Below are 27,473 nucleotides of genomic sequence, written 5' to 3'. Positions count from 1 at the left end.
CGTCCTGTCTGGCCCCAGTTGCACTGGGGCCCATAGCTCGTTAGCTACGCCACTGGCTGGAATGTATTGGAAATGTATGTGCCGTGTATAGTAGGAATCTATTCCTTGTGAATCGATTCTTTTCAGAAGCGAATCGATCATTTTTGGAACATTGGGTGGAAATCTGTACATGTATGGGCAGCTTTAGGGTGTCTTGCATCTCGTTTTCCTTTCCTGGAAGGTAAGTGGATTGCGGCTGCAAATAGCCTCTTGTATTATGCAGCGCTGTATATGAGCAGATAGGATTCCTTCTCCCGTTATGATCATTTTTATTGCTCAGCCACTTACTGCAGTGAATACATAATATGTAATTACACTGAAGAGAAACAATGGGCTATTTTTAGCTCCGCAGATTAAGCAAGTGTCCTTATTACACAGACTTCATCTATTTCCAGCGCAAATTAACATTCCACCGGCAAACTCGGCTGCTGTATTCCGGTTATCAGAATCGCAAGTTCACCTTTATTCAATTTTCTTCCTGTCGCCTATAGAAAACGCATACTGTCCCCCCAAAATGGAGGTTAATGCCGGTAAATATATTAAGCTGTGGAGAGTAGACAGTGTCTACATCAAGTAAAATGTTCATTTTTCAAAAAAAAAGACCTATTGAGAGTTTGTTATATCACTATGCTTTGGTGCTGCACAATATCATGAAATAAAACTGTATTTACCCATATTTGTTGGCATATAAGACGCTCCTAGGTTTCAAGGGCAAAAACCAGTGAAAAAATATACTAAACCAGGTGCGTCCATGGTCCACGAGGATCTTGTCGATGTTCTCCTACGATTATTGTCTCCCTTTTGTATCTCGTGTCCTTCTGTGTCTCCTGTGTCCCCATGTGTGCCCTCTTCTCCCTCATGTGTGCCCCCTGCTTCCCACTGTGTCCCCTCCGCTTACCCTTGTGTCCCCTCAGCTATGCGTGTATAGTTACAGGCAGCGGTGGAGACCGGCTCACTTCATCCATCAGCTCCAGCGGCGATCACAGATGTCTTCTCTCCCTCACTGCTCCCCTAGTGCCGGCTTCTGCTGGAGCTGATGGATCAGGTGCCGCTGCTTGTAACTATACACGCGGAGGAGGACACAAGGGGACAATACTCCCTGTATATAAGACGCAGGGACTTTTTCCTCCCCCTTTTTGGTAATACGGTAATGTGAACCTGTGTCCAGATTCTCAGACATAAAGCAAACCTCTGAAAACATTATACTTACACTGGGGGTGTCAAACTCAATCATGTAAGGGGCCAAAATCTAAAGCATAGTGTAAGTCGCAGGCCACATTTTTTTTAACATTTTTTGTCTCAAACTAAGTGGTGTAACTATAGCGACCATGGGAAGCCAGCTCCTCCCCCCTCTGCAGGGTAGTGCAGTGAAGAAGTTCAATATTTACCTGCTCCAGTGCTGCTTTGGGTCTCCTCTGATCTCCCTGACAGCTACACGCTCTATGCTGCATAACTCTGGCTCCTGAGGCAGGACACATGATCGTGTCCTGGAGGTATGGAAGCACAGAGCGTGCAGCTGCTGGGAAGAGCAGAAGAGATCCAATGTACCGCGGGAGCAGGTCCCATGTTAATTCCGGTAACGGGTCCCATTAGTTGTTGCTATACCCTGGCTCAAACCGACAGTACAGTGATTGAACCAGAAACACTGTCACCATTGTGCTCTTCTGGATGGGAAGGCGGTGTGCTGGATGGTGTAATGGTTAAGGGCTCTGCCTCTGACGCAGGAGACCAGGATTCGAATCTCGGCTCTGCCTGTTCAGTAAGCCAGCACCTATTCAGTAGCAGACCTTTGGCAAGTCTCCCTAACACTGCTACTGCCTATAGAGCACGCCCTAGTGGCTGCTGCTCTGGCGCTTTGAGTCCGCCAGGAGAAAAGCGCGATATAAATGTTATTTGTCTTGTCTTGTCTTGTCTTGTTCTTTACTGCTTACAGTGATGCACTTTTGAAGCTCTCGAGGGCCACATAAAATGGCAAGGAGGGCCACATTCGGGCCCGTGAGCCGCAAGTTTGACAACAAAGCTTTACAGGATCCAGTTATCTTATCTTACTGGAGTGCACAGAGGAAACTTATGCAAAGTCATGCTGGGAATACACGTTACGTTTTTTGTGAAGAATCGTTCCGATAGATGGCTTTGATGATAAAATTCCTACATGTCCGATTCTCCGCTTGATTCTGTTCCGCTCGATTTCTCATAGAAGTGGATGGAAAAAAAAGATAGGAAAAATTAGTGGAAGATAAGAGAATTGAGCAGTAAATCGAATGGCTAATAGATTGCGCGCTGAATTGATCCAAAAAACGTAACGTGTATTCCCAGCATTATGCAGATAGTGCCGTGGCCAAAAACTGAGCTGAAAACCCTAGTGCTACAAAGAAAGAATGTCAGTCAATTAGCAACTGGGCAATGTTATTTTTTATTTCTTGTGGGAGTATGGAGTAAACCTTCAGTCATAAATTATGCCCACCCCTCCTACTCTACAAAGCTGCTCCCATTGGTCAGCTATTACTATCTCTAGTCATGTGATACCAGTGACTAGCTGTGTGGGAAGTATTCAAGCTTATTGCTCATAGCAAGTCGTCACATTTCATGCTTCGTTTGCAGATGTGTTCTCTAAAAATGTCTGTTGGAAGCAGAACAAACATTTTGGGGGAACCAGAGCTGATCGTCGCATTACCTCGAGGTTGTCAAGTACATGGGAGACCAATTATTATCACTCATTTCATCTGCACATGTACTGCATTTCCCTAAAAATAAGACATCCCCTGAAAATAAGCCTTAGCTGAAATTTCGATCATGCTCGAAATATAAGCCCTACCCCGAAAGTACATTCTCCTCTTTGCCACACTGTACCATGTCCTTCGATTTCCCCCATCTCCATATCATGCCGCACTGTGTCCCCAGCACAGCTTCTTCCTATGGGAGAGACATATGGCAACTTGTGTTTGTATTGGAGCGGATGGTCCTGTAGGCGGGACCATGGCACTGTTATTCGGTCAATCACTGTACTTGCTGGGGACACAGTGCGTTATGGAGCTTGGGGACATCGGAGGACCCGGGACGGTGCTGCAAAGATGAGGATGTACCAGTAGGAAGGACACTGTCTTATTTTCAGGGAAATTGTAAAGCACATTTTAATAGAGTTTTGCTTTAAATCCCACCAGCAAGAGAATAACGTAGAAAGGCAAAACTGTGGTTCACTGACCATGCCACATCCAGTAGGCTGACACAACAGCCTCTCTTTCTGACCCTGTCATGTGACGTGCCTTTTGGAAGCTCTGTATGATGTCTCCACGGTTACTCCACTTTTCTTGATGAGTCTTTGGTTGCCATGAGCAACCCCCCCCCCCCCCCCCAAACACTTTAATCTAAGCTGAACATATTTTGTCTTCTCAGATGGAATCAGCGTCAGCGGCCTTCCTGTCTCCAGTCCCTTCCGCCATATCGTCAAACCCAGAGAGACCAAACCATTCAACCCGCCAGAGAGCAGCAAGAGCAGCGACTTCAACCACGTCAAGGTAAGGTGCTGGTTTTCTGCCGTATCTTCCTGATAGGTAGGTGGATGGGCTTTAACGTTAGATTGTAGAATAAATAACATCATGCATTGCCAATCTGAGGCTTCAAACTCGAGCGGGAAAATGTGTTAAGTATGACCACTTTTACTTCTAAAGTACAGGGCATTATTTTAAAAAATCCTCTTCTTTTTAGCATATTAAAGGAAACTTGAAGGAAAAAAAGTGCCCTAACCACCTATAAAAAAATAATGTGACTTTATCAATTCTTCACATAGTTCTAGAGAAAATTTGATCCAATCTTCTTTACAACATTGCCTTAACCCATTCAGGTTCCGTCGTTTTCACGTGAGAAATGTTCACCTCCCATTCATTAGCCTATAACTTTATCACTACTTATCACAATGCACTGATCTATATCTTGTTTTTTCCGCCACCAATTAGGCTTTCTTTGGGGGGTACATTTTGCTAAGAGCCACTTTACTGTACATGCATTTTAATAGGAAGAATAAGAAAAAACGGAAAAAATTCATTATTTCTCAGTTTTCAGCCATTATAGTTTTAACATAATACATGCCTCCATAATTAAAACTCACGTATTGTATTTGCCCATATGTCCCGGTTATAACACTATTAAAATTATGTCCCTATCACAATGTATGGTGACAATATTTTATTTGGAAATAAAGGTGCATTTTTTCCGTTTTGCATCTATCACTATTTACAAGTTTAAAATAAAAAAAATATAGAAATATTTCATCTTTACATTGATATTTAAAAAGTTTAGACCCTTAGGTAAATATTTACATGTTTTTTTTTTTTTTTATTGTAATGGTTTTTTTTTTTTATTGTAAACACTTTATTTGGGTAGTTTTGGGAGGGTGAGAGGTAAACAATAGATTGATAATGTAAATGTGTGTTAATTTTCAATTATTTTTTTTTACAGATGTAGTATTACTTTTTGGCCACAAGATGGCGGCCATGAGTTTGTTTACATGACGTCACTCTAAGCGTAACACACGCTTAGAGTGACTCATCGCAGAGGGAACGGCCAGAAAAGGCGCAACTTCCGAGAGAAGCTGTCGCTTTTTCAGCGGGGGAGAGGAATCAATTGATTTCTTGGCTACCGAATCCGCGGCCGGGAGTGCGCGTGCACGCGCACGATCGGCCGCGGGGGGCGCGCGGTAGCGTGCATGGTTCCTGGACGTAGAAACTACGTCCAGGAACCAAAATAGGTTAAGCTCAACACACATCATACAATCTTGGTTGCACAAATTTACCAAATCTATGTAGTATAAGGGCCAACAGATTGAAAATACCTTGAATGATTGATTGGATAAGCTCTTATACTACATGAAAGTGGTAAGATTGAACAACCAAGATTGTATGGTGTGTGTTGAGCCTTAGTTTAATGTATATACAGTTCTCTTACGGTCTTGCTACAGCATTTTGATTGGGTTGAGGTTTGGACTTCTGCTGCGATACCACAACATCCTAATTCTTTTCTTCATCCACTTTGTCGTACATTTGCTGGTGTGCTTAGGGTAATTGAGTTTGACCCAATGTAGGCCAAGCTTTACCTCTTGCACAGATGGTCATACATTTGACTTCAGCATACTTTAATATACAGAGGAGTTCACGATCGAGTCAATGACTACAAGGTGCCCAGATCTTGTGGCTACAAAACCAGTCCAAATTATCAACCATTATCGTGCTTGACAGTTGATATGATGTGCTTGTGTTGATTTGCTGCATTCGGTTCCAAAAGTGTTGTAGTTTTTGAAATCCAATTCCTCTGAGCATTGCAAGGTCTGACACTGGGGTGAGTCTGCTAGGATTTCCACTCCCGGGAAGCTTACCATTTGTCTTGAAATTGCCACATAACTTTTTTCAGATTGATCGGCGGCAACAATTGCTTAATTATTGTTGATGTCCTTACTTGACGTTACTCCCGCTTCACAGCGTCATTACAGGTCACGTTGGCGCACCCTCTTCCCTGCACTGCGCCTAACCTGGGCACCCCCATAGACATATTGTTATTACATATATGGCCATGCAGCAGTATAAATGGTGTAAATCTGGTGCCTGCGGCACATCCCCATGATCACCGCAATGCATGCCAGGAGATGTGGTCGGTGGTTGCTTATCAGTATTGCCTCTGAGGAGGAACATGGTGGAGGTGCCACCTATTCCTCTATCCGTTGTTCCCCTCCCCAATATGGACCCTGGCTTGACTGCATTTCAAGGGTTGGGGTTGTTTTCCTTCACAGTCTGGTCTTATAAAGGGGGGCATACACTAGCCGACCAACCAACCAATCGACCATCCAATTCGATTACTATGATCGAATTGGATGGAAATTGGTGCTGCGAAGTGCATGCTCGACCCACAAAGTGACCAATTTAGGAACAGAAATTGGCTGCACGGTTGATCACGCATGTTGGAAAATGGCGGGCCGAAGTTGATTGGTCGGGTACACGGCGGTACGGTGGCTGAATTGCGAACGAGTAACGAGACTACGAAACCCCCGCTGCTGCCGCCGCAATGTATAAATGTATGTAGGGTAGTGCATTTATACATTACCTGTCCGGTGTCGGCCTCCACGCGGTTTCCGTCCATCTCGCCGGGTTCCACATGCACACCGGCGGCGCTGTGACGTCACGAAGGCGCATAGCGGCTGACGTCAGACGCTATGCACCTCTAGTGTGTATGCGGCTTACCCGGCAAGATGGACGGACACCGTGCAGAAGCTGCTACAGGACAGGTAATGTATAAATGCACTACATTACATACATTTATACATTTTGGGGGCAGCGGCGGGGCGGATGCGGCGGCTCAGCCGATTCCCTGATGATTTCATGCTGAAATCGGACGGGAATCGGCCTGTAGTGTATGGGCAGATTCAAATAGAGACCTATTTATCTCTAATCAGATTCGATTAGAGATAAATTTATCTCTTGGTCAAATCTGCCCATGTTCGTTCTAATGTATGGACCTGGCTAAGCGGCCACACCCCCTCTCTACTGTGGCCACAGGATGGGGACTTGGTGCAGATGTCAGTAGTATGCACCCCTTTTAAAACCCTGTACTCGCCAAGTACCCCCTAGCATAGTAAACATTATCGCAAGTACCCCTTGACAAATGTATGTATGGATCATATTACATGATAATTGGTTCTAAACAATTTCCAAGCATTTACTATTGCTTTTATTTAGCTAAATTACTAATTTGGTGTTGTTTAAATGGGATGTATCATTTTCTAAAAACTCTAAATTTGTTATTCTTGGTGTAGTATAGCAAGTCTGAGTACCCCCTGGAACCATCAGAAGTACCCCCTGGGGTACGCGTACCGCACGTTGAGAACCTAGGCTCTAAAAGATAAGCCTCCAATCTGGTTCTGCCTTCAATCCTTTTAGCCTTAGCCCCTGAGCAAGCATGCAGCTCAGGTGCCCTGACTGAGGTGTGACTGGATTAGCTGCATAGAAAAAAGAAGGGAACACAGAGAGCCCAATATAGTGTAGTATGTACAATAATGGGTAATGAGAGGCATATAAATGATATACTCACAAGTCAGGGTCACCGTATAGGCAACCACTGTGTAGGCCGGTGAGGAGATTAGACCTGTCCTCACTCAGGATTAAGATGTCGCTCTCTGTAGATAGGGAGAAAAACGGGGGGATTCAGCCCTTCCACCAGGGGTGGATGCTGATATTGTAAGGAGAACAGAGGCGCCAAAAGAATAAAATGTATTAAAAGCTTTACAATTCCTCGGGAGGCGGTGGTGGACTCATCTCCCCGAAGTAGACATAATACTGTCAGTTTTAATACAAACAAGTCTATTTATATACTCCAATAAACAGTGCAACGCGTTTCGCAGGTATATCCCCACTTCTTCAGGCAATAACAAATAGGAGTACACACAGTACAGTCTCAAGGGATGCGCTTATCGTGACCTTGAGACTGTACTGTGTGTACTCCTATTTGTTATTGCCTGAAGAAGCGGGAATATACCTGCGAAACGCGTTGCACTGTTTATTGGAGTAAATAAATAAACTTGTTTGTATTAAAATTGACGGTATTATGTCTTCTTCGGGGAGATGAGTTCACCACCGCCTCCCGAGGAATTTTAAAGCTTTTAATACATTTTATGGATTAGCTGCATGCTTGTTTCAGGTATGTGATTCAGACACTCCTGCAGCCAAAGAGATCTGCAGGACAGCCAGTCAACTGGTATTGTTTAACTACTTATGGACTGCACGAATTGAAATCTACGCCCTTTTTTGACGGCTATCTGGCTGCCAGGGCGTAGATTTCAATCAACCGACGCCGCACCTTCTCGCCGCTTTCGTCGCTCCCGACGATCTCGCCCCTGTCTCCCTGCTGCAGCTCACTCGCTCGGCCGTCTCTATAACAGCAGAGCCTTGTGAGCGGGTCAGGAGCTTACATTGATAGACCCGGTCAGGAGCCAATGAAAGCAGCTCCTGACCGGCTCACAGGAACTCTGCTGTCATAGAGATGGGTGGCTGAGGTTCCCAGCGTCGATGGCGATTGCGGTGGATCGTCGGTATTCATCGTTATTTCAGCCTCCTTATTCCTCTAACTTCAAGCGGACCTGAACTCAGAACTTCCTCTCTGCTCTAAAATATAAGTAACAGCATAATAACCTTTAAAGTAAAACATGTATTTGTTACGGTTGATTTAAATCCTGCAATAAATCTGCTGTGTGTCTACTTCCTGCTTACATGGAAGCAGACATAGGGTTAACATCCTGTGTTTACAAATTAGCTGTTCTTCCGAGGAAAACGAGATTCCTTAGCTGACACAGCTGAGAGATTAAATTACAGTTGTGATTAGTAACAGGGGGAAGTAGACAAGCTAAACTCTCTAAATACATACAGGGTGCATTTCTCTGTGTTTTCCTTCTGTGCTGTGCAAGAGTTCAGGTCCACTAGCATTACAGGTAGTGTTGGGCGAACAGTGTTCGCCACTGTTCGGGTTCTGCAGAACATCACCCTGTTCGGGTGATGTTCGAGTTCGGCCGAACACCTGATGGTGTTCGGCAAACCGTTCGGCCACATGGCCGAACTAAGAGCGCATGGCCGACTGTTCCCCGAACGTTCGGCTAGCACTGTGATTGGCCGAACGAGTCACGTGGTTCGGACCCGAACGCGCTCTGATTGTCCGAACTGTCACGTGGTTCGGGTAAATAAATACCCGAACCACGTCATATCTCCGCCATTTGTCTGTGGGTTTAGCTTTGGGTAGGCAGGCAGGGTAGTTCGCGCTCCAGCCACGCTAGCCAGGGTCCCCCCAGTCATTGTGTCGCTGCTGGGAATAGTAGTACACCGCTCGCTCAGCCACACTATATAGCATTGTGTTTACTGCCACTCTGTGTACCTCGCTCAGCCACACTATATAGCATTCTGTTTACTGTTCTGTGTCTGCTGGGAATAGTAGTACACCGCTCGCTCAGCCACACTATATAGCATTCTGTTTACTGCCACTCTGTGTACCTCGCTCAGCCACACTATATAGCATTCTGTTTACTGTTCTGTGTCTGCTGGGAATAGTAGTACACCGCTCGCTCAGCCACGCTATATAGCATTGTGTTTACTGCCACTCTGTGTACCTCGCTCAGCCACACTATATAGCATTCTGTTTACTGCCACTCTGTGTCTGCTGGGAATAGTAGTACACCGCTCGCTCAGCCACACTATATAGCATTCTGTTTACTGCCACTCTGTGTACCTCGCTCAGCCACACTATATAGCATTGTGTTTACTGCCACTCTGTGTCTGCTGGGAATAGTAGTACACCGCTCGCTCAGCCACACTATATAGCATTGTGTTTACTGCCACTCTGTGTACCTCGCTCAGCCACACTATATAGCATTGTGTTTACTGCCACTCTGTGTCTGCTGGGAATAGTAGTACACCGCTCGCTCAGCCACACTATATAGCATTGTGTTTACTGCCACTCTGTGTACCTCGCTCAGCCACACTATATAGCATTGTGTTTACTGCCACTTTGTGTCTGCTGGGAATAGTAGTACACCGCTCGCTCAGCCACACTATATAGCATTGTGTTTACTGCCACTCTGTGTCTGCTGGGAACAGTAGTACACCGCTCGCTCAGCCACACTATATAGCATTGTGTTTACTGCCACTCTGTGTACCTTGCTCAGCCACACTATATAGCATTGTGCTTACTGCCACTCTGTGTCTGCTGGGAACAGTAGTACACCGCTCACCCGCCACTGTATAGCATTGTGCTCTGTGTCGCTGCTGGGAATAGTGGTACACCGCTCACCCACCACTGTATAGCATTGTGCTCTGTGTCGCTGCTGGGAATAGTGGTACACCGCTCACCCACCACTGTATAGCATTTCTGTACTGCCACTGTACTGCTGCCAATCAGCGTGTACTTTAAGGATAAGTGAAATGAGGAAGAAATCCGGTGAAAGAGGGAGGGGCAAGGGAAGAGGTGTTTCCCCTGACGGTTCACGTACAGGCCACAGGGGAGCACCCAAGAAAACCCACTCAATACCGCCCATGTTGTCCAGGACAACAACCCTCACAAATCCAAAAGAACAGGACCAGATAATTACTTGGATGACCTCTCAAGCGTCCAGCAGTGGGTTAAGCAGCACCAGCACATCACGCACGAGGTCCGAGTCCTCAGCCAGTTACAAGGAGCCAGTGGGCACAAAGCTGACACAACCGGCAGCGACACCACGCACACAACTGCCAGATAACCAGTCCGATGAATTACCTCAGGACACAATGGGGTATTCGCAGGAGCTATTCCCAGCCCAACAAACTTCCACCTTTCAAAGGTCAATGGAGGAACAGCCAGAAATGTTGTGCCCGGATTCACAACCCAGTGTTCTCCCCAGAGCCTATCAGGTGGGCGGAGCGCCCACCTGATCTACGTTCCCGCCCGGCTGATGTCATTAACCTCTGTGATTAGCTTCTGTCTACATGAGAAGCTATTTCCTCTCCACGTTGTAGTTGGCAGTAGTGTTGTCCGGATCATGAACGATTCGGATCTTTGATCCGAATCTATTTTATGAGTCGATCATCCGAATCATCAAAATGAACGATTCGGATCGCAAAAGGGGCGGGGCCAGGAGCGACACGCCCCCTCTAAGCGGGCAGCGCGGTCCTGGAAGCAGGGATTGCTCTGTTGGATGGGAGGCAGCCTTGCAGGGAGACAGGTAGATGAGAGAGAGGGGACATGGGTGCCACTGCCAGATATGTGTAGAGCACACATACTGGCTATAATGTGCTGCCCATTATAGGCTGTCTGTTCCGTAGTGCTGCACAGTGAACACATGGGAAGCTTTTGGCTCAGCACAGCTCAGTAACTTTGCAGACAGTGTGATTGAAAGGCAATATGATCCTCCCAGACTCTGCTCTAAACAGCTGCACTTTACTTCTGGGAATGCTTTCTTTTACTGTGCGACGTTTTCTTTCAAAGTGTACAGATGAACATATAGAATAAATATATGTAAAGCATATGACTTCAGCATGTGGGTATTACGTGCAAACATTTCTGCTCTCTGCTCCTCCCTTCTCTGTCCACTCCCTGCCCTCTGTCCATCTTCTCCCCTTCTCTGTGTGTCCGCCCCCCTCCCCTTCTCCTGTCCACAGACCTGTCCTGCTGTTCATTTCACCCCCGAATGCTTCCGGTAGTAAAATGATCCGAGATTCGGATCAAAGATCCGGATCTCTTCAATGATCCGATTCGAATCATCCGGATCATTGAAAAGATCCGAACTTCCCATCTCTAGTTGGCAGCCTCAGGAATGCATGCAGGGACACCATCTCCGCCCTCCTCCTCAACTCCTTCCAATCAGCAGCGTGAAGGGGCGGGAAAGCTCACAGCAGAGAGAAGATGAGCTAGACCGCGGGAACTTTGCTGGAGCCGTGCAGAGAATGAGAGTAGAATGTGCGGCTGTACTGCAGTGCTTTCCCTTCGGTGAGTTACCCGATCTACCCCCACTACAGTGGACAGACAGAAGCTCTAGTCCTTCTCCCTGTCAGAGCAGCATGCACAAATCCCCTTCCCCAGATCCTTCCATGCTCAAGAATGTCCTGAAACAACAAACAATATTGGCTCATCAACACATTCCTCCTTCGTGTAATGAGAGAGATGAGTGGTTTACAGCCTACATGAGCCTGGTACAGCATTCACTATGCCTCCTGTGTCCCTTAATTTCCTCACAAACTCGCATGTCCTGTGTTAGTTTAATTAACACCTGATTGTTCAGTTAATTCTCCGAGATATCCAGCTTTCAGTATTCTCATATGAATGGCAAAAAGTTCAGCATTTTACATAAAGTTCAGCCTTTCTTGTATCAGCAGTTATTTAGGTTGAAAAAGCCATATGTCTACTGAGTTCACAACCAGAATGCTTGGATGCTCACAAACCATTGTGTGTTAACTTAGTATGGTTTTTGCTGTCTTCTCTGAGGTTCTCACCACCGACGCCTGCCTGTGTGATCAGTGTTCAGGGCCAGTGCACACCAAAAAGCGCTAAAGTAATTGCAAACAGTGCTTTTTTTTAAAGTGATTTTTCTGAGTGATTCTAGGCATGTGCCTAGCGATTTCCTATTTATACCTAGCGATTTTTTGAAGAATTTTTGTGTAGCGGGTTTTTAATGCACAGTACAGCTGCTGTCACAAAAACGATTGAAAAATCGCTCTGATTTAGCTCTTTTCAGAGCGAATTTCCACTTTCCTATACTTAACATTGAGGATGAAACATCTCAGAAATCAGCAGAAATGCTGCCAGACCCATGTTTGCGTTTGGGAAAAACAATCACATCTTTTTGATGTGATCCATCCCATTCAAATACATTAGCCATCCGCTTTTAAAGCGCTAGCATTTTTAAAAGCGCTCAGAAGCGCTCTTGGTGCTTGCACCAGCCCTCAGTCAGCACTCTTCTGCGCCTTGTGTATGACACATAGCATGCAGGGAGTGGTTAATGATGTTTGGTCATATGTGTGAAGATGGGGCTATGGCACTAAGGTCCCATTCACAAGGGTGCTTTTCAAGGAATTTCCAGAGCTTTGCTGAACGCCAGTGAACAGAGAAGCCCCCCCCCCCAGTGTGATGCCAACCGCTCCCCACCCAGTGTGATCCTCTCACACCCAGTGTGACCCTCACTCTCCATTCAGCTTAGCCTTACTTTTTCACCCAGCAGCACCCAGCGTGAACTTGCCTCCCCACCCGGCTACTTTTTCATGCCACCCGGCTGCAAAAAAATTCTGGGGAGAACACTGCAACCATTAACTGTGGGAAATGCACCGTGCACTGAAATACAAGGCGAGTCCGAGGAGGACTCGGAAACCCAAATCCCAGAGCAAGTTGGGCAGGAGGGGTTGCAATTGCAGGAGGTCGGCCGAGAAGATCTGGAAGACGAAGTTGGAGTGAGCTGCGCAGAGGTTGTTCTGGGGAGCTCTACTCCACGGCGGCGGCCCCCCACAATGACATATGACGAGTTTCAGGAGATGGAAGAGGAGGGTATGGACAATGTGGACATAGACCCAGATTTTGTTTGTGAACGAGAACATCGCCGTCGTAGCAGCAGCACAGATGAGTCTGTTGAAGAACCCACTGCTGCACGAGTTCGCCTTGTGCCACAAGTTAGGCGGCGCGCAATTTCAGGCACCACAAGCGTGGAAGTTCAAGTGAGAGGCAAAAGAGGCGCAAACAGAAATCGCCAGCAAGGCAGGTGCTCCAAAGTCTGGGCTTTCTTTGAAGACTGCACTGAGGATGGTACTATGGCGATTTGCAAGGTGTGCAAGACCCGCCTGAGCAGGGGGAAAAGTATTAACAACCTCTCCACCACCAGCATGAGCCGCCACATGCTATCCAAACATCCCACTCTGTGGGCAAACGCGGCAGGACAGGGTACCAGCAACACTGCCTCCCTTGGGGTCACAAGGCTCACCACTCAGCAGCAGCAGTAGCCCAGCCATTGCATGGTTCACAACATTCACAAACATCAGACACTGACACTGTCACTTTCCGGAGTAGTGCTCTTGAGGTCTCCCAGTGTTCATCAAACACAACAACCAACAGCCCTTCAGTGTGCAGCCCTACGATTCAGTTGTCTGTCTCGGAAATGTTTGATCGCAAGAGGAAATTGCCAGCAAATGACCCCCGGGCGGTAGCAGTAACAGCCAGCATAGCCAAGCTTCTGGCCTGCGAAATGCTGCCATATCGAGTGGTGGAGACAAACAGCTTCAAGGGCATGATGTCAGTGGCCATCCCACGTTACGTGGTTCCCAGCCGCTACCACTTTGCGCGCTCTGCAGTGCCTGAGTTGCATGAGCACGTGGTCAGCAAAATAACCCGAAGCTTGAAGAATGCCGTTGCCTGCAAGGTTCACCTCACCACTGACACCTGGACGAGTGCGTTCGGCCAGGGTCGATACATCTCCCTTACCGCGCACTGGGTGAACCTTGTGGAGCCTGGCAGCGATTCCTCACCTGCTACGGCGCGGGTGTTGCCCACGCTGCAAACAGCTGCACCGCCGTCCCTCCCACTGGATAACAACAGCAGCACCTACCTCTCTGACTCCTTCTCCTCCAACGCATCTCAAAGCTGTACCTCATCCGGAAACGCTAACCCAGCACCAGCAGCAGTAGGATCGTGGAAGCAGTGCAGCACAGCTGTTGGCATGCGTCAGCAAGCGTTGCTGAAGCTGATCTGCCTTGGGGATAAGCAGCACACAGGGGAGGAAATTTGGAGGGGAATAAAGGAACAGACGGATTTGTGGCTGGCACCGCTGGACCTGAAACCGGGCATGGTTGTGTGTGATAATGGGAGTAATCTCATTCGCGCTTTAAGGTTGGCTAAGCTGACAAACATCCCTTGCCTGGCGCACGTGATGAACCTAGTAGTTCAGCGGTTCCTGAGGACATACCCAGGCGTGGCCGATCTTCTGTTGAAGGTGCGACGAGTGGCCAAACATTGTAGAAATTCCAGTACTGCTTCGGGGGCACTCGCCAAGATGCAGGAGCGCTTCAATCTCCCCCACCATCGCTTGCTGTGTGATGTCCCTACGCGCTGGAATTCTACGCTGCACATGCTAGCCCGCTTTTGCGAGCAGAAGAGTGCAGTGGTCCAGTACATGACGGCGCAGTACCGAGGCGCATCCGGACAGCTGCCAAGCTTCTGTGGATCCGATTGGGCCAACATGTTGGACCTCTGCCAAGTCCTCCAAAATTTTGAGCAGTCCACGTTGCTTGTGAGCAGTGACAACTCTTCAGTCAGCATTACCATACCACTGCTGTGTTTACTGAAGAGGTCAATGTTGAAAATCAAGGAAACAGCTGTCATGATGCAACTGGGGGAATCTGAAGGAGAAAACGATCAGCGTGATGGTACCAACATCAGGCCATCCGCCTCAGGAAACGCTGGCCCCAGCAGCTATGACGAAGAAGAGGAGGAGGAACAGCTGGAGTTGGAGCAGGAATTTCATGCCACCACTGACGAGGGCCAGAGCGGTGCACGTTGGACTTCCACAATTCAGCGCGAATGGTCAGCAGAAGCAGACCAGGAAGAAGGTGACGACTGATGCATCACAACAACTATCACAACGCTCACAAGAGGATGATGAGGATTCTGGCAGGACTCTGGCACACATGGCTCAATTCATGCTAGACTGCATTGAACGCGACCCACGCATTGTGCACATTCTGGACAACACCAATTACTGGGTTTATACCCTTCTGGATCCACGGTACAAACACAATGTTCCAAAACTGCTTGGAGAAAGAGTCAGACAGGTCAAAATGGAAGAATACCAGCAGGCCCTTGTGGAGACTTTAGAGAGGAGATTGACATCCTCCCCCTCCTCTAGCCAGTTGTACGCCGACAGAGTGACTTCCGCAAACCCAGGACGACCAGGAGGGCAGCAAACAACACAAGCTGCAGCTAGTGCCCAAAAGGGAATGGTATCGGCAGTGTCCTTGGAGTGGGAACATTTTCTGACACCCATGCAGCAGCAGCCCACAGAACAGCAAGCGTGCAGATCCACCTCCAACACCGATCGCCTGGAGAAGATGGTCAAGGACTACATGTCAGATGGCGTAGCTGTGTTGAACAATCCATCTGCACCCTTCAACTATTGGGTATCGAAGCTAGACACCTGGCACGAACTGGCAATGTACGCAATAGAGGTGCTGGCTTGCCCGGCAGCCAGCGTTATGTCAGAACCCTGTTTCAGTGCTGCCGGAGGCATAGTCACAGATCGGCGTATCCGCCTCTCCACAGAAAATGCAGACCGTCTGACTCAAATTAAAATGAATCAATCCTGGATTGGAAACGACTATGCAACACTCCCGGACCCCAACCAAGTAACATGAACAATGACCATCTGTGATGGGTTAGCGTTGCCGGTCCCTGTATATGGAACCTCTCATCTTTATTACATTTATGACTGCATGGCGGTAAAAAGCATGCTATCCGCACGCTTCTTGTCCTCATGCAAGGCCTGGGTTGTTGTGTCTCAAAGCGTGGTCTTCTCCTCCTGCAACTCCTCCTGTTCCATCACGTGTGCTGCTGCTGGGTTAGCGTTGCCGGTCCCTGTTTATGGAACCTCTCATCTTTATTACATTTATGACTGCATGGCGGTAAAAAGCATGCTATCCGCACGCTTCTTGTCCTCCTGCAAGGCCTGGGTTGTTGTGTCTCAAAAAGCGTGGCCTTCTCCTCCTGCGCCTCCTCCTGTTACATCACGTGTGCTGCTGCTGGGTTAGCGTTTCCGGTCCCTGTTTATGGAACCTCTTATCTTTATTACATTTATGACTGCATGGCGGTACAAAGCATGCTATCCGCACGCTTCTTGTCCTCATGCAAGGCCTGGGATGTTGTGTCACAAAGCGTGGCCTTCTCCTCCTGCGCCTCCTCCTGTTCCATCACGTCTGCTGCTGCTGGGTTAGCGTTGCCGGTCCCTGTTTATGGAACCTCTCATCTTTATTACATTTATGACTGCATGGCGGTAAAAAGCATGCTATCCGCACGCTTCTTGTCCTCCTGCAAGGCCTGGGTTGTTGTGTCTCAAAAAGCGTGGCCTTCTACTCCAGCGCCTCCTCCTGTTACATCACGTGTGCTGCTGCTGGGTTAGCGTTGCCGGTCCCTGTTTATGGAACCTCTCATCTTTATTACATTTATGACTGCATGGCGGTACAAAGCATGCTATCCGCACGCTTCTTGTCCTCATGCAAGGCCTGGGTTGTTGTGTCTCAAAAAGCGTGGCCTTCTCCTCCTGCGCCTCCTCCTGTTCCATCACGTGTGCTGCTGCTGGTGCTGGGTTAGCGTTACCGGTCCCTTTTCCTGGAACCTCTTCTCTGTATTACATTTATGACTGCATGGCGACAAAAAGCATGTTACCTGTGCAAAGAAACATGACATTTTCCACATTTAAAAGACAGTTTTTCCTTTGAAACTTTACAATCAATTTTCTCAAAAACTATAAGCTCTTTTTCAAATATTTTTTTTCCTCTTGTACCCACTCCCAAGGTGCACATACCCTGCAAATTTGGGGTATGTAGCATGTAAGGAAGCTTTACAAAGCACGAAAGTTCGGGTCCCCATTGACTTCCATTATGTTCGGAGTTCGGCGCGAACACCCGAACATCGCGGCGATGTTCGGCGAACGTTCGCGAACCCGAACATCCAAGTGTTCGCCCAACACTAATTACAGGCAGACGTCACGCCCAGCAGGTCACAGCTGGCATGTCAGCCCGGTAGCAGGCAGACTCTTTCCAGCGCTTGTATGAAGCAGGGTTTTCTGTTGAGCTCTCCTGATTGCTTGTGGCTCTCCGCATGTTTTTTCCCCATCCTGGCTGGTATTTATACTCGCAATGGATGTTGGTCATTAATTATTTCAGCTTGTTCTTGCTAATTGCAGACAGTGATGAATGCTGAGCCCGGGGTTATCAGTAATTCTGGAGTCCAGTGCTGACAGCGAGAGGAGCCTCATGCGTGTCTGCGCCACACTGCGATCAGCTGTGCCCCTCGCCATATCTCTTCCACACCTTCACATGTGCACACGCCAACTATAAACTATAAACAGGAACTTTACTGAAGGATAGTAATAGGAGGGGGGGGGGAGAGGAATCAAAACACACACACACACACTCTCTCTCTCTCTCTCTCTCTCTCTCTCTCTCTCTCTCTCTCTCTCCCCTTGCAGTTGGAAACAGATGTTATTTCCCACAATGCAACAAGGGTCACAGAAAGGAAACGGTCATGACCATGGTCATGACATCACACTGTGGGAGTGGTTTCGCCCCAATATCAGCCATAAAATCCCCTTTGATGATCTAATCCAGAAAAGGGGGTATCAGCTACTGACTGGGATGAGGTGCAATCCTAGGTTAAAGGGATCTTGTGATCAACAAGATCCAGCATAACCAAACTGCAGGTTAAAGAAGAACTCTAGGCAATTTGCCTGCTTCCTCAGGACCCCACATATATTTAAAGAGAACCTAAACTATATGGGTTTTTTTCCTTTTAAAATAATACCAGTTACCAATAGATCATAAGGGACGTCTTTATGGCTGATATTGTGGTGAAACCCCTCCCACAGTGTGATGTCATGACCATGGCCCTGACAGTTTGCTGTCTGTGAACCTTGTTGCTTTTTAGAAAATAACAGCTGTTTCCATCTGCCAAGCAAGCAGCATCTCCCTCTGTGCTTAGAACTCTCAGTAACGAACATTCCGTACAGATCACCTGGCAGATGTTACCCCCAGTGAATGTAAATCAGGGACAGTAAAATGTGCGAACACTGACTAAATAATCTGTAAATGAATATTGTAAAAATAAGCAATTTAAATGTTTTTTTCGCTACACTTCCTCTTTAAGTCAAGCTGTAGTTCCTAGCTCTGCGAGCCGTGGAGGATGCGGCTCCGCAGACAGTAGGTCGGAGACTTTGTGGTGAGTTTGGCTTGAGACGCACATTCTCCCATTAGGACCATAACTTACTCCTATTAAACTTTTGCGCACTGAAATTCATTTTTGTTTTACAGACTGCAGTAAAGGCTTTGAAGGTCACAGTACAGTTATAGTTATTAGATAAGCTCAGTTTATATGCTCTGATTTACATTGGACGTTGCAGCTGCAAGATCGTGTGCTCTGCTCTGTAACGCACTGGGAGTACTTGGAAGGAAAACAGAGGGCTGAGGCCCACAATGGATTTGAAATGAACAGGATGTGCTTTAACTGCAGACTGTCAGCTTTTATTGGAGGGTGTTTACATCCAAATCAGGTGAACGGTGTAGGAAGACTGGAATGCATAGATAGACATCACCAGACGTTGGGTTTCATCCCTGGTGATGCCCTGCCAGGCCTCTACTGCAGCTGTCTTCAGGTCCTGCTTATTCGTGGTGCATCTTTCCCTTCAGTTTTGTCTCCAGCAAGTGAAAGCCATGCTCAATTGGATTCAGGTCAGGTGATGACTTGGCCATTGCATAACATTCCACTTCTTTCCCTTCAAAAACTCTTTTGTTGCTTTTGCAGTATGCTTTGGGTCATTGTCCATCTGCACTGTGAAGCATAGAAGAGATCAGCACACACTGCAGCTAGCTTTCTATCAGTACAGACACAGAGTAACAGCTTATACTGTACATACTGGAGGCAGCAGAGATCAGCACACACTGCAGCTAGTTTACTATCAGTACAGGCACAGAGTAACAGCTTATACTGTACATACTGGAGGTAGCAGAAATCAGCACACACTGCAGCTAGTTTACTATCAATACAGGCACAGAGGAACAGCTTATACTGTACATACTGGAGGTAGCAGAGATCAGCACACACTGCCGCTAGTTTTCTATCAGTACAGGCACAGAGTAACAGCTTATACTGTACATACTGGGGGCAGCAGTGCACAGCACACACTGCAGCTAGTGTACTATCAGTACAGGCACAGAGTAACTACTTATACTGTACATACTGGAGGTAGCAGGGATCAGCACACACTGCAGCTAGTTTACTATCAGTACAGGCACAGAGTAACAGCTTATACAGTACATACTGGGGGCAGCAGTGCACAGCACACACCGCAGCTAGTGTACTATCAGTACAGGCACAGAGTAACTACTTATACTGTACATACTGGAGGTAGCAGGGATCCGCACACACTAAAGCTAGTTTACTATCAGTACAGGCATAGAGTAACAGCTTATTCTGTACATACTGGAGGTGATATGACTGTTTCATAAAGAAAAGGTAAAATAAATAATGCAAGTATATTGCACTTACACTTTATGGAACAGCTTTTGCAGCTGATAATGTTTAAATGACAGGACATTGCCAGAAGGTTTGCTTCATAAATGTTATTTCTTCGGAGCTCTCCTTTATGTCATGTAGATATAGATGAGGCCGTGGATAAATCTGCGGTGATTTGCATAATGCAGGTGGAGGGCGTAGAACCTTCTCGGTGGAACGGCGGTAAGGCGGCGAGTGCTCCTGAGGACATGGGCTGCGCTCTCCGCGCTAAGCTATTTTTAGCCGTCGCTTGTCCCCTGTTGTGCTGTTTAAAGATTCATTGCCGGCTGTTAATAGGTATATTTATAACTGCACTGCCAACTGCCAGAACCAGCGCGCTGTGATAAATGGTACTGCCGTTCCTGCGGCCGCTGCCGTGGCAGCCATTAACCCTTTCCGTTACTCAGCGAGCGCAGAACCTGGCGGCTTGTCAGAAAGATGCGACTCTGTGTCCTCAGATAGACGAGAACATCGCGGTCTGTCTGATTCTGTGCGCCAGACACAAACAACCAGAAAACCGAAATAACTCGCTTGTTAACCTATTCAGCACTTTATGTGTCTGTATGATCGTTCACAAACAGAACTCGGCAGGGGCGTAGCTAGAAATGACTGGGCCCCATAGCAAATTTTTTGTATGGCCCCCCCCCCCACCCCCACCCCCCGCGCCGCCATCCCCACCGCCATTTCACCAGAAAATAATCGTAAAGTGGGCAGCATTTCACCATAAAATAATCGTAGAGAGGGCAGCCTTTCACCATAAATTAATTGTAAAGAGAGCAGCATTACACCATAAATTAATCCAGGGCTGTGGAGTCGGTACAAAAATCTTCCGACTCCAACTCCGACTCCTCAGTTTATGAAACCACGACTCCAACTCCGAGTACCCAAAATGGCTCCGACTCCTTAGTCTAATACTTAACAGGGCTGTGGATTTTGTACAGAAATCATCCGACTCCGAAGTTTATGAAATCAACGACTCCGACTCCGGGTGCCCAAAATTCCCCCGACTCCGACTCCTTGACTGCGACTCTACAGTACTGAATTAATCATAAAGAGAGCAGCATTTCACCATAAATTAATCGTAAAGAGAGCAGCATTTCACCATAAATGAATCATAAAGATAGCAGCATTTCACCATAAAATATTTGTGAAGAGAGCAGCATTTCACCAGAAATTAATCGTAAAGTGGGCAGTATTTCACCATAAAATAATCGTAAAGAGAGCAGCATTTCACCAGAAAATAAGCATTATGCGGGCATCATTTCACCAGAAATCGTAAAGTGGGCAGCATTTCACCAGAAAATAATCGTTATGCAGGGAGCATTCACCAGAAAATATTTGCTATGTGGGTAGCATCCACCAGACAATATTTGCTATGTGGGGAGCATCCACCAGACAATAATCGCTATGTGGGGGGAGCATTCACCAGACAATAATCGCTTACTATGGGGGGGCATTCACCAGACAATAATCGCTATGTGGGGGGAGCATTCACCAGACAATCGCTCGCTATGGGGGGGGGGGGCATTCACCAGACAATAATCGCTATGGGGGGGGGGCATTCACCAGACAATAATCGCTATGGGGGGGACCATTCGCCAGACAATAATCGCTATTTGGGGGGAGCATTCACCAGACAATAATCGCTATGTGGGGGGAGCATTCACCAGACAATAATCGCTATGGAGGGCAATTCACCAGACAATAATCGCTATGGGGGGGACCATTCGGCAGACAATAATCGCTATGTGGGGGGAGCATTCACCAGACAATCACTATGTGGGGGCAGCAGCCAGCACCTCTCTGTCTCCCCCATCCCCCCCCCCCCCCCATAGCAGCCAGCACCTCTCTGTCTCCCACAGCAGCCAGCACCTCTCTGTCTCCCCCATCCCCCCCACCACACACAGCAGCCAGCACCTCTCCCTCCCCCATCCCCCCACAGCAGCCAGCACTTCTCTCCCCCATCCCCCCCCCCCCCACACACAGCACCTCTCTCTCCCCCATCCCCCCCACAGCAGCCAGCACTTCTCTCCCCCATCCCCCCCCCCACACACACAGCAGCCAGCACCCCTCTCTCTCCCCCATCCACCCCACAGCAGCCAGCACTTCTCTCCCCCATCCCCACACACACACAGCACCTCTCTCTCCCCCATCCCCCCCCCCACAGCAGCCAGCACGTTCCCCCCCCCCCCCCCACACACACACACACGCACAGCACCTCTCTCTCCCCCATCCACCCCACAGCAGCCAGCACTTCTCTCCCCCATTCCCCCCCCCCACACGCACACAGCACCTCTCTCTCTCCCCTATCCCCCCCCCCTCCCCCCCCCAGCAGCCAGCACTTCTCTGTTTCCCCCATCCCCCCACACACAGCAGGCAGCAAGTCCCCCGGCCAGGCCGTTCCCCAGCACCCACCCACCTCCGACCGTGCTCCACAGCAGCCAGCAGCACCAGCCAGCCAGGCACATGTATTAATTTACTTGCGGGCAGCTTGCGTGGGACGGTCACGGTGGGGTGGGGCCGGGTCGGTTCGCTCCGCTCTCCTCCGCTCTGGCCTCCTCCAGTCCAACAGGCACAGCACCCTGAGCAGTCCGCTCCCTCCCTCGCACGCGCATAGGACGTCACTCCTCCTTCTCCCTGGCTGGCCGGCCCGGAAGCCGGAACTATAGAGTAACTGTCGGGCCGGCCGCCAGGAGTATCATTGCGCCCAAGTAGTCCCCCTCCTCACAGCCACCTTATCAGAGGAGGAGGGCCAGGGAGGGGGGGGGCCCGCAGCTCTAAAAGTATGGGGGGTGGGGTGGGGGCCCCGGACAGGACCGACATTAAAAAAAAAAAAAAAAAAAACGAAAAAAAAACAAAACTGATGTACGGGCAGGCGGGCCCCCTGTGGCGTAGGGCCCCGTAGCAACGCTATGGTTGCTATACTTATTGCTACGCCACTGGAACTCGGTACAAACAGAAGGTATCTGCGACAATTCAGCTGTAAGTGAACAGCTGTGGTTCCCACAATTCACCAGTGCTGGATATGCAAATGATCTCCTTATGCCTCTGAAGTCAGGCTAGCATTCAGAACCGCTGGTGTATAGCAAGCCTATAGCTTATACACTCACCTAAAGGATTATTAGGAACACCTGTTCAATTTCTCATTAATGCAATTATCTAATCCACCAATCAATTGGCAGTTGCTTCAATGTATTTAGGGGTGTGGTCCTGGTCAAGACAATCTCCTGAACTCCAAACTGAATGTCAGAATGGGAAAGAAAGGTGATTTAAGCAATTTTGAGCGTGGCATGGTTATTGGTGCCAGACGGGCTGGTCTGAGTATTTCACAATCTGCTCAGTTACTGGGATTTTCACGCACAATCATTTCTAGGGTTTACAAAGAGTGGTGTGAAAATGGAAAAACATCCAGTATGCAGCAGTCCTGTGGGCGAAAATGCCTTGTTGATGCCAGAGGTCAGAGGAGAATGGGCCGACTGATTCACGCTGATAGAAGAGCAACGTTGACTGAAATAACCACTAGTTACAATCGAGGTACTGTACATGAAAAGGTAACCTTATATCTAGATATGAATGGCAGATTCGACCAAGAAACAAATCTCTCTTTAATCGAATCTGATTAGAGAGAGATCTGCCAGCTGCCCATACACAGCAGGCCGATTCCCGATTAATTTCATGCTGAAATCGATCCGGAATCGGCCTTGTGACTGGTGCCCAGTGCACTATATATTACCTGTCCGTGTCTGCCACTGTCTCCGGGCTCCGCCCTCCGTCCATAAACACGCCTCATATGGTTGCCGGAGTAACGTGGGGATTTGTCTGACGTCACACACCCGCCCACGTGTACGCCAGCAAACCATGTGGGGAGTGTGTATGGACGGAGCCTGGAGCCAGCGGCAGACTGGCTTGAGGGTGGGGGGTTGTTTGTTCAGGGGAGTGTCAGGGGTTTTGTCATTTTCTTCGCTCGTCACGACATCGCTTGCCGATACCGCCACGCACCTGACCGACCATGACAGCCCAACATCTTGAAGCATGTTTGATAGACATTCTTGGCCCGAAATTGGTTGCATCGTTGATCGGGAATACACTTGGCGGCACTGATTTGCATTTGCTTCGATAATGATTATCGAATCTGATCAGAACGGGATTTCCTGATAGGTATTCACGCCGGCGGCGATCGGAAGGGTGGGAGGGAGAGAGCAGGAAGGAGGGAATCATGTAGCTAGCGATAGGCTAACTATATGAGAAAAAAATTTAGGTAAAAAAAACCCTCCCGCGGCCGTGCGCCGCGTGTAATCAAAACGCCCAGGAGGTTAAAAAGCAACATTAACTCAACCTGAACAGAAAAGTCAAAATAAACATACTTACCTCCTGTGTAGTCTACTCATCAAACTCTTTCTCCTCTCCACTGTGATCAATGGAATCCCCCATCCTCCATTTTAAAAATAGCAAAGTACCTTATAACAGCTTCCTGGTCAGCACACTGTTAAACTGTAAAATGCCTCACTTCAGCCATATGGAAACATGGACATTACCTTGCACATCAGTTGTCCATTCAGTTATAACTGATATTTCAGTTCAGACAGAATCTTGTCGGAACAGGAAGGGATCACTGTAAGAAGAAAATGGTGAGCTTCTGAGGGGAACTGACTGCGAGGTAAGTATGTAATATTCATTTGCAGCTACATCATGTATTTATTTTAAATAATTTTACTCAGTTCAGGTTCAGTGCCCATTCACACCAGGAATCTCAAAAACGCTATTGAAATCACTAGCGTTTTGCAAAGTGATTTTCTCGCTATTTTTCATTGAATGTGAAAGCGGTTTTTCGTATTCAGGTGCCCCCTTCGGCTGCAGCCGCCCAAGGTATGGGCCCTTTCGGCCTTTCCAGAAATCCGGCCCTGCATGTCAGCAGCCACGTGTCGTGCATGTGTGTGTACAGCAGGCAGCCAGAGGCCTCTTCACGGGAGCGACATCAGCGCGCCGGAGTAGATCTGGAACATTGAGAAGTGCACTCATCTCTTAAAGCGCTTCCTCTCAGCAGAGCCCGGGCCTCCACTCTTCCTCCTGAAGTAGCGTTTATTCTCGGCATTGCGGCGGCAGAACATAAGGTCAGAGCGGGAGCCGCGCGAGGATAGATAGTGTATCATTTAGCAGCCGGCGGAGCTGGTGTTTGTTCGCGGCCGCTTGTATTTAATAGATGAGACGGTGCAGGAGAGATGATTGAATTATTGCCGCGAGCCTGTCGGGATAACGATAAAATAAAAGTGTGCCTGACTGCAGCTAATGCGTGCAGCGCGGTGATAGACCGCGGCTATTGTCAGCGCCGGGCCCCGCTCCGCCTCGCCCGCTTATTGTGATGGAGGGGAGATGGAGAGGAATCTCGCAATGTACGGAACGTTTCGGAACATCCAATTCCAAGAAAGTTACTTTTCGTTCTGAACATTTCAGCTGATTTTCTGCCTCTCTTTTTTTGTAATCTTCCTGTTATCGTTGCCAAGATATAGCGCTGTTACAGGGAACGTTGACGTGAAAAGCATCCTGTATCATCTCGCCGTTCTCTTCTATAGCTTTAGAAACTCGCAATTTCAGAGCAGAAGTAGGTCATCTGTTCCGACTCGTGTCAGAAAATTGAGACCATTTACTTTAGGACGTGGATTCATCTCACAGCCCAACTAAAGTTGTTCAACTCAGGAATCATACGTATTACTTTTGTAAAAAAATTTTTTTAGCCTTGCTCGCCTGCAGCTGTGCACTTGTCCATACACATGCAGGACTCTGGCTCAGAGGTGTAGCTAGGGTTTTCAGCGCCCAGGGAAAAAGATTTATGCGCCCCCCCCCCACCAAACAAAATGGGCGTTGTCACACTCATAGCTCCCAATTTTTTGAGATGAGAAAGAGGGACACTTAAACCACACCCCTAATCACGCCCCGGACACACCCCTAGTCACGCATACCATAAAGATTTCATAAGAAAAATATGTTGTTTTATAATTCAAACAACAATGGTCCTTCCTATCCTGGTTCATTTTCCTTCATAATAACATTTTAAAATGAGTAATATATCAATTGAAAGGATGGCAATAAAGTTTAGAGTCAATCAAACACATTTTTAGTAGAGAAATATACATATTTACATAGAAAGAGGGACAATGTCCTGAAAGAGGGACAAATGAGGAGGAAAGAGGGACAGGGCTCCGAAAGAGGGACAGTTGGGAGCTTTGCACACTTCAGAATGTGGGCATGGTAATGGGTGCAGTCAAATGTTTTTTAGATAGCCATATGTGCCCCCTTACCCAATTCAGATAACCAGATGTGCCCTGCTGTAGTCAAATGTACCCCCATTTAGATAGCCAGATGTGCCCCCCTCCCTTTAGATAGCCTCTTTCTGCTGCTTGTAACGTTTCTGCACTCCTCCGCAGAGACCATTGTCGGGGTACACCTGTATATCATATTAGTGTCACCATGCATTATCGTGTGTTATTGTCTTGGGTGATGAACTTTATTGCATGTGCGTAACTTAAAACTACAACCTGATAGATGCTTGCTCACACCTACTCAGTCTTGAGTCACATAGACACATACAGAGGAGAGAATGATTTTTCTGTAAGGTTAAAGTGGATCCGAGATAAACTTTTACTCATTGCATAATTGTGTTCCTTTCATATAGTTTATAGGGTATTCCCCAAGCCAAATACTTTTTTTTGTTTTAATACCCTAATTCCCTATAAACAAGCCTCGCCCACAGCTTCTCCAGTGCCTTGGCACTCTGAGACCCATGTAGCAAGGGCTTATGGGAGCTCAGTCTGGAGAGGAGGAGGTGGAGGAGGAGGTGTTACTAGCCAAAGATTTCAGAGGCAGAGGGGAGGAGGGAGGAGGAGAGGGAAGTGAGGTTTTCACAGTCTGAGGGGAGGAGATATAGAGCAGCTTGCCTGTGCGTAATAATCACAAGCAGAACATGGCTGCTCTCATTGTATCACAGGAAGAAATAATCATCTACTGTTCAAGCTGTTAGCAGCTACATCAGATTTGTTGTGTAAACTATCTAAACTTTAGATAAGATCTATAGACAAGTTACTTGTTATAGTTAGTTTTTCATCTCGGATCGGCTTTAAGCCACGCCTCCCTGCTGACAGCCTATCATAGCTTGCATTGCAGAGGACAAAATGAGGAGCAATTATCAAGTGCTGCATTTTTTTCTTTTGTCTTTTATTTATTTATTTTTTTTTAGTAAAAACTAAAACTTATTCTTCAAACGTTTCTGCATAATTCTCATTAAGCGGTGTTCTGTTGAATGCGTTTGATACCCGTGCTCTAAGTCTGTTTGTTTGACATTGTAATGTGAACCTTGGCCTGCGGGAGACTCGATCACAGCCGGGTTATTTTAGCTGACGGTCTGCGTAGACAGGTACTCTTCTCCCGTGTGTACCTTGTGCTCTCGCCTTTGTTTACCTGCATTGTCTGACTTTATTCCTGTAGCAGCGCTGAAATTAGTCCCGACCTTCATTAATCTTCCAGATAAGAGGCAGCCGGGAAAGGGCAGTGAAATAAATTGTTTCCCAGGGAGAAATATTACCAAATGTCACCAATTTGAGAATCTTTCAAATGTTCTCTGACTGCTATCCATATTTCATAAG

General features: G+C 47.6%; 1 protein-coding gene across 2 annotated transcripts in view; it reads left to right on the top strand.

The window, feature by feature from the left end:
* TRAPPC9 (trafficking protein particle complex subunit 9) overlaps window positions 1–27,473 on the top strand; it is a 669,767-nt gene that overhangs the window by 150,951 nt on the left and 491,343 nt on the right. For both annotated transcript variants that reach the window (XM_068238081.1, XM_068238082.1), the window contains exon 17: window positions 3,433–3,554. In XM_068238081.1, the coding sequence (XP_068094182.1) occupies window positions 3,433–3,554 (122 nt within the window). The remainder of the gene's footprint in view (window positions 1–3,432; window positions 3,555–27,473) is intronic.

This window comes from Hyperolius riggenbachi, chromosome 5 (assembly GCF_040937935.1).
Source record: "Hyperolius riggenbachi isolate aHypRig1 chromosome 5, aHypRig1.pri, whole genome shotgun sequence".
Classification (NCBI taxonomy): Eukaryota; Metazoa; Chordata; class Amphibia; order Anura; family Hyperoliidae; genus Hyperolius; species Hyperolius riggenbachi.
This window is presented reverse-complemented; position numbering and strand designations above follow the sequence as displayed.